At 49.8% G+C, this 7,964-nt stretch overlaps 1 protein-coding gene across 9 annotated transcripts in view; it reads right to left on the bottom strand.

Annotated features, from left to right (window-relative positions):
* Positions 1 to 7,964, bottom strand: part of AHNAK (AHNAK nucleoprotein) — a 97,870-nt gene that overhangs the window by 76,973 nt on the left and 12,933 nt on the right. For 3 of the 9 annotated variants that reach the window (XM_023518444.1, XM_023518450.1, XM_023518447.1), the window contains exons 2-5: positions 7,040 to 7,140; positions 6,581 to 6,737; positions 5,959 to 6,146; positions 3,177 to 5,051 (exon numbers count right to left, since the gene is read on the bottom strand). In XM_023518444.1, the coding sequence (XP_023374212.1) occupies positions 3,177 to 5,051; positions 5,959 to 6,146; positions 6,581 to 6,737 (2,220 nt within the window). In that variant the 5' untranslated portion in view covers positions 7,040 to 7,140. Of the gene's footprint in view, positions 1 to 1,018; positions 5,052 to 5,958; positions 6,147 to 6,580; positions 6,738 to 7,039; positions 7,141 to 7,964 lie in introns of all 9 variants that reach the window. The other 6 variants (XM_023518446.1, XM_012810645.2, XM_023518449.1 and 3 more) reach the window with 5 other exon arrangements.

Here is a 7,964-nt window from a genome sequence, read left to right as displayed (position 1 = left end):
ACTTTGGGGCCTTTCAAATGTAAGTCCACATCAGGCATGGAGATCTTGGGGGTCTTAAAGTGCATGTCTGGCATCTTAAACTTGGGGCCTTTCAACTTTCCTTCTGGACATTCAATATCAATATCACCAACATTAACATCCAGCTTAGGTGCCTTGACATCAATTTCAGGACCTTTCAAGTCTCCTTCCACTTTGGGAAAAGAAACATCTACATCAGTTTTCAGTTTGGGGGCTTTCAGATTAAGTCCAACATCAGGCATAGAGATTTTGTGTGTCTGTATATTCATGCTTGGCATCTTGAATTTAGGGCCCTTTAGTTTTCCCTCTGGAACTTCAAGGTTCACATCTGCAGCATCAATGTCCATCTTGGGTCCTGAGATATCAATGTCAGCCTTAGGCAGGTTCACATCCACTTCTGGGCCCTCTCCTTTGAAACCAGGCATGCTGAACTTGGGCATTTTCACCTTGGGCATCTTCAGGTGCCAATCTGGACCATGAACTTCCACATCTGGTGCATTAATGTCAACTTTTGGTCCTTTGACATCAACATCAGGAGCTTTAATCTCTCCCTCTACTTTTGGAACTGTAACATCATAATCTCCTTTCATTTTAGGACCTTTCAAATGCAAACCAACATCAGGCATGGATATTTTCTGAGGCTTTATATTCATTTCTGGCATCTTAAATTTGGGACCTTTTAGTTTTGTATCTGGACCTTCAATATTCACATCTGGAACTTCAACATCCACCTTGGATCCTGAGACATCAATGTCGGCCTTGGGCAGGTTTACATGTACTTCTGGACCCTCTCCTTTGAAGCCAGGCATGCTGAACTTGGGCATTTTCACCTTGGGCATCTTCAGGTGCCAGTCTGGACCATGGACGCCAACATCTGGAGCACTAATGTCAACTTTGGGCCCTTTAATGTCAACATCTGGCACTTTCACTTCACCTTCTACCTCAGGCAAAGATACATCCATATCTCCCTTTAGTTTGGGCCCCTTAAGATTCAGGTTTACATCAGGCATGGAGATCTTGGGGGCCTTGAAGTGCATCTCTGGCATCTTAAACTTGGGACCCTTCAGCTTCCCTTCTGGACCCTCAAGGCTCACATCAGGGGTTTCAATGTCCACCTTGGGTCCTGAAACATCAATGTCTGCTTTGGGCAAGTTGACATCTACTTCTGTACCTTCTGCTTTGAAACCAGGCACGCTGAACTTTGGCATTTTCATCTTGGGCATCTTCAGGTTCCAGTCAGGGCCACGAACATCCACATCTGGGGCATTAATGTCCACTTTGGGCCCTTTGATGTCAACATCTGGCACTTTCACTTCACCTTCTATCTGGGGCACAGATACATCCACATCCCCTTTGACTTTGGGGCCTTTCAAGTGTAAGTCCACATCAGGCATGGAGATCTTGGGCGCCTTAAAGTGCATGTCTGGCATCTTAAACTTGGGGCCTTTCAACTTCCCTTCAGGAGCCTCAAGACTTACATCAGGGCCTTCAATATCCACCTTTGGTCCTGAGACAACAACATCAGCCTTGGGCAGGTTCACATCTACTTCAGGGCCCTCTGCTTTGAAACTGGGCATGCTGAACTTGGGCATTTTCATCTTGGGCATTTTCAAGTTCCAATCTGGGCCATGAACATCCACATCTGGAGCATTAATGTCCACTTTGGGCCCTTTGATGTCAACATCTGGTACTTTCACTTGACCTTCTATCTGAGGAACAGATATATCCACATCCCCTTTGACTTTGGGGCCTTTCAAGTCTAAGTCCACATCAGGCATGGCAATCTTGGGAGCTTTGACATGCATCTCAGGCATCTTAAACTTAGGACCCTTCAGCTTCCCTTCTGGACCTTCAAGGCTCACATCTGGGACCTCAGTGTCAACCTTGGGTACTGAGATGTCAATGTCAGCCTTAGGCAAGTTCATATCCACTTCTGGGCCTTCTGCTTTGAGGCTGGGCATGCTGAACTTGGGCATTTTCATCTTTGGCATTTTTAGGCTCCAGTCTTGGCCCTGAACATCCACATCTGGTGTTTTAATGTCTACCTTGGGACCCTTCATGTCCACATCTGGAACACTCACTTCACCCTCTATTTTTGGTGCGGATATATCTAGGCTTCCTTTCATTTTGGGTCCTTTAAGATCCAGGTCAACATCTGGTAGAGACATCTTAGGAGCTCTGAAGTGCATCTCAGGCATCTTAAACTTAGGACCTTTCAACTTCCCTTCTGGTCCTTCAAGGCTCAGATCTGGAGCAGTAATATCTACCTTTGGTGCAGAAATGTCCACATTTGCCTTGGGCAGGTTCACATCTAATTCTGGGGTCTCTCCTTTGAGACTGGGCATGCTAAATTTGGGCATTTTAATCTTTGGCATCTTCAGGTTCCAATCAGGACCATGCACTTCAACATCTGGGGCACTGACATCTACTTTTGGGCCTTTCAGGTCTGCTTCCAGCTTTGGTACTGTTACATCATACTCTCCTTTCACCTTGGGACCTTTCATATGTAAATCCACATCAGGCATGGAGATCTTGGGGGCCTTGATGTTCATCTCTGGCATCTTAAACTTGGAACCCTTCAGCTTTCCCTCAGGTCCTTCAATATTCACATCTGGAACTTCAACATCCACCTTGGGTCCTGAGATATCAATGTCAGCCTTAGGCAGGTTCACATCCACTTCTGGGCCCTCTGCTTTGAAACCAGGTGTGCTGAACTTGGGCACTTTCACCTTGGGCATCTTCAGGTGCCAGTCTGGTCCTTGAACATCCACATCTGGGGCATCAATGTCAACTCTGGCACTTTTAAGTTCAACATCAGGAACTTTAATTTCACCTTCAGCCTTGGGCATTGTAACATCATATTCTCCCTTTACATTAGGGCCTTTCAAATGTAAGTCCACATCTGGCATGGAGATCTTTGGGACTTTGATATTCATCTCAGGCATCTTAAACTTAGGTCCTTTCAATTTCCCTTCTGGTCCCTCAATGCTAACCTCTGGAGCACTAACATCCACCTTGGGCCCAGAAATGTCCACATCAGCCTTGGGCAGATTCACATCCACTCCTGTGCCCTCAGCTTTGAACCCTGGCACACTGAATTTGGGCATTTTCATCTTGGGCATCTTCAAGTGCCAATCTGGGCTATGAACATCCACATTTGGGGCATCAATGTCCACTTTTGGGCCTTTCAGTTCTCCTTCAAGCTTTGGTACTGTGACATCATATTCCCCCTTTACCTTTGTGCCTTTAAAATGCAAATCTACATCAGGCATAGAGGCTTTTGGTGTCTTGACACTCACATCAGGCAGTTTAATATCAGGGCCTACAAGTTTGACACCCAGATCTTCCATGTTGACATTTGGGGCTTCCACATTGACCTTAGGCCCTGAAATAATGACATCTCCTGTGGGTAGAGTCACGTCTACATCTGGGCTTTCACCTTTGACTCCTGGAGTGCTGAACTTGGGCATTTTCATCTTGGGCATTTTCAGGTTCCATTCGGGGCCATGAACTTCCACATCTGGAGCACTGACATCCACTTTAGGCCCTTTGACATCAACTTCAGGGACTTTCCCTTCTACTTTTGGGAGTGTGACATCTACACCCCCTTTCACTTTAGGTACAGTAGCACTTAAGTCTACATCTGCCATAGAGATCCTACAGGTTCCTGTTTTCCCAGAAGGACTGCCAAGGTTGGGGCCTGTCAAGGTCCCCTCCAGGTTTGGTGTCTCTATATCCACTCTGGAGCCTTTAACTGCCACTTGAGGCACTTTAACATTACCTTTCACCCCAGGAGCAGAAACTTTAATATCTCCTTTCAGTTTAGAGGACCCGAAGCTCAGATCTATGTCCTGCATAGAAATTTTAGGTTTTTGAATAATCATTTCAGGAGTCTTGACTTTAGCACCTTCCATCTTCCCTTCCAGCCCACCAGTAGCAATCTCAAGTGGACTGACATCCCCAGAGACCCCAGGAAGAGTCACTTCACCTGTGGGCATGGTCACCTTAACGCCAGCTCCCTCTCCTTTTGAACCAGATACAGAGAATTTGGGGACTTCCATTTTGGGCACATGCATTTTGCTCCCAGGCCCATGAACATCAACATCAGGAACAGAAACTTCCACATTAGGGCCAGTGATGCTGCCCTCAATTTGGGGAGCAGAGGTGTGTACCCCAATGTCCCCCTGTGGCTTGGCACCTTTCAAGCCTAGGTCACCTTCAAGTGATGGCTCAGTGATTTGGGGGCCCTTCAGCTTCCCTTTAAGCCCCTCAAAATTGGCAGAGGAGGCACTGACTTCCGGCTGAGGGGCCTGGATGTTCCCACTGACAGTAATGCCTGGCCTGCTGCCCTGGTGCCCCATAGAGAATTCAGGTGCAGAAACACTTAGCCTGGCCTCTGGCACCTGGCCCTCAGGCCCTGTCGAGACACCAAATTTTGGTACCTTCACAGTGGGAATTTTAATTTTCTCATTATCATCACTCTCAAGGGATGGGCCCTGCACTTCCACTGCCCCACCCCCAAGAGAAGGTGAAACGTCCGCTACTGGTACTTGGACCCCTCCTCTGCCACCCAAGTCTATGCCCTTCGTGCTAACATTGACACTGGAGGTTCCCACCTTTATCCCAGGCATGGTGACCTGGAGCTTTGAGTGGCCAGCACCTTGGAGCTCTGGTCCTGAAGCAGAAATGGCCCCTGCTTGGATCTCCACAGCAGAGCCTGTGGCTGGAAAGACTGCCTCTGAGCCTGAGGGCAGTCTGATCACTGTCTTCCCTGACTGGGTCTCCACGTCCATGTTGGAGATTTCAGTCAGTTCATGCTTTGGGATCTTGATCTTAAATTCAGGGCTGCTGATGTCAATGTCCTTGGCTCCTTCTCGGCCAGTCACATCCACAGTGTAGGCCGTGACCCTTCTGGTCACTGTGATGGTGCGGCTCTGGGTCTCCCCAGGGTCCCCTTCCACTCCATCCTCCGACCTCAGCCGAGGCTTGATCTTCGTGGTGTAGATACGCTGGTACTCCTCATCATCCCCGCTCTGCAGAAAGACACGCCGGCAGAGGTTGCAGCAGGCTATGCCTAAGTTACCAGATGCCCGGCCACAGCCCAGACGACAACATGGGTGCCTGTTTCCCAGAGAAGCTGGGACCAGAACAGAGGTCCATGGAGCCTTCTGGGGCAGAGCACAAGGGACTGAAGAAAGGGGCTGACAGCCATATCACAGGAGGAAAACAGGAATTATTTGGGGGAGGGGGCATATTCCTGGACTGTGCAGTTTGGGAGAAGGATTTCTAATCAATTAGAGTTTCAAAATGGGATGCCACCCCAGAAGAACAGGTCCTTCAACTCCCAACTCTCAACCCACTGATTTATTTATTTAACCAGGAAGGGAATCTTCCCAGGGGCCCATCACACTCTGGAAAATACTTGTGGAGCCTAAAAGACTGGTTATACTTGGGTTAGTGCCCTCACTTGGAGGACTCACTATTTGCTAAACAAACAAGCCATCAGAAGGAAGCATTTTCCCCCAGGCACTTTCCTGCCCAGCTTTTGACTCACAGAATGATTTTGGGCCTCTCTGTAAGGAGAAAAATGGTTTCTGTGAGCCAGAGTTGGGCATCTGTGAGGTCATTTCTAAAATCCTTGCAAAGCAGCTGACCTTCCCCCTGGCATCTAGGACCAGGCTGCATGAGTCAGTTCCCACACTGTGGCCCAGGGCACTCTGAAAAGATTGATGGAAGACGCATAGGGCAGCATTAGCCATATGCCACACATGAGCAGGAACAGAAAAGCTGGCCAGGGGTTCAAGACAGGGCAGACAGGTGGGAGGAGGAGAAGGATTTTTAAGAGAAGTCCAGGAGGCAGACAGAAGGCTCGGGACTTAACCAACAGGCCAGTATGGCCGGGGGCAGCTCAGGGCACAGACAGGCCAGCAAGGCACTCACCAGAACCACTTCAGAGCTGCGGGAGCTGAAGACTTCATGTGTCCAGGTCTGGCCAGGCTCAGGGGAACGGTCCCCCTTGCGGTGCAGCTTCAGGCCCACCGTATGGTGCCCCATGGTGTTTAGCAGCTGGGTCACCTCGCCTGACTGCAGGTTGTCAAAGTAGATAGTGGCACCCACAATCTGGTCCCCTGGGCAAGGAGAGGCAAGAGCAGGTAAGACCCACAAGATCTCAGGAAAACAAAACAGCCACCATATGCTGGGCACTTGTACTGACTTGCATTTAACCCTCTTAACCACCCTGCAAGATGGAGAGGGTAATACCCATTGTACAGAGGCTTAGATAGGCCAACTAATTTCCCCAAATCTGCAAAGCTCATGGGCAGTGGATTTGGATCTGAAGACTAGGCCCCCCTACCCGACACAACGGCCCCTCCTGAGGACCACAAGCAAGGGATACAGAGTGGGCAAGGGAGGGAAGGGCTTAGGTACTGACCATCCTGATGCCACTGGGACCAGGAAGCCCAATTCTCCACTTCTGCCTGCTCCTTGCTCCTGTGCGTCCTTCTGGCACCCTCACCTGCCCCAACCCCCAGCATCCAGTCAGCACTCTGGGGTGACTCACCCTCCTTGACCACCCCAGTGCGGGCCGCAGGGGAGTTCTGCATCACCTCCTGTACATAGACACCGTCATCCCTCTGGGTGATGGTCAGCCCGTGGGAGCCGCTGCCCTGCCAGTTGGGCAGCAGCAGTTCCCGGGTTGTCTCTTCCTCCTTCTCCATCTGGGATGAGGTGAGAAAATGGAGCTCAGGTCAGTGGGGATGCTAGGACACAAGGGGATGAGAAAACCATGAACTTCTGTGGTGTGAACTTGCAAAGAGTGGAGCACTCTTTCTGATGCACCTGCCCCCACCCACCTGCCTCACGTCTGTCCACTGTGGGCATTCTCCCAAGGCACAGCGGAGAAGACAGAATGGAGACCAAGAGATGACCAGCCCCTTGTCCCTTCAACTGGGCCCCAGCCTCCCCAAACCACTTGGGATCCCCACATGCCCCTGTCCCAGCCCTCCCTTCTCCTACTGACCTTTGCAGGATTCTGTTCTGGAGCGGATGCCTTGCCAGGAGCCCGCCCCTCCTTCCTCTCTTCCCCTCAGTCTCTCTTGTCAGGAATCTCAGTCACACAGCCTAGAGAAAAAGTTCCAAAGATGTTCACACCGGGTGGTCAGCTTGCTTGAAACCCCCATATCAAGGTGTGGCTGGTGCTCTGTTCCCCAGAGCAGCCCACAACCCCCATCGCCACTGCCAATGATTCCTCTCATCCAGGGCTCTGCAGCCTGACATTGCAGAAAGGGGTTGTAGATCAGTTAACTTCTCTGAACCTCTGTTTCCTCACCTATAAAAATGGGGATGATAAAAGATTCACAGGAGAGGGGGGCACGCGTAGCTCAGTTGTTAGGGCAACCAAATGCACTGGGGCTGGTGGGTTTGAACTCAGCCCAGGCCTCCTAAAAAAAAAAAAAAACAGCTGGGTGCTGTGGCAGGCAGGCACCTGTAGTACCAGCTATTAAGGAGGCTGAGGCAAGAAAATCACTTGAGCCCAAAAGTTTGAAGTGCTGCAACAATACAGCACTCTACCAAGAGCAACAAAGTGAGACCTCTGTCTCAATAAAAAAACAAAAAAGATTCTCATGAGGATTGAAGGAGAGAGAAAAGAGCACAAGTGCATCACAGGGGCATGCAGGAGCCTCACAACACTCATGTTCTCATGATGTTCTTCATGACAGCTTTGGGAAGGAGATGTTACTGTCTCCATTTTATAGATAGAGAGACAGAGCCTCTCAGCGGCTGACTTGCCTTGGGTACACAATAAGAGCACAGCTACGTGAAACTCATACTTTGTACCACATCAGGTCTGCAACTTTTTTTTTTTTTTGAGACAGAGCCTCAAGCTGTCCCCCTGGGTAGAATGCCATGGCATCACAGCTCACGGCAACCTCCAACTCCTGGGC

This window comes from Otolemur garnettii, unplaced genomic scaffold, assembly GCF_000181295.1.
Source record: "Otolemur garnettii isolate 467f Iridium unplaced genomic scaffold, OtoGar3 scaffold00140, whole genome shotgun sequence".
NCBI classification, from domain to species: Eukaryota; Metazoa; Chordata; class Mammalia; order Primates; family Galagidae; genus Otolemur; species Otolemur garnettii.
Note: the sequence above shows the minus strand (reverse complement) of the source record. Positions and strands in the feature narration are given on the sequence as shown.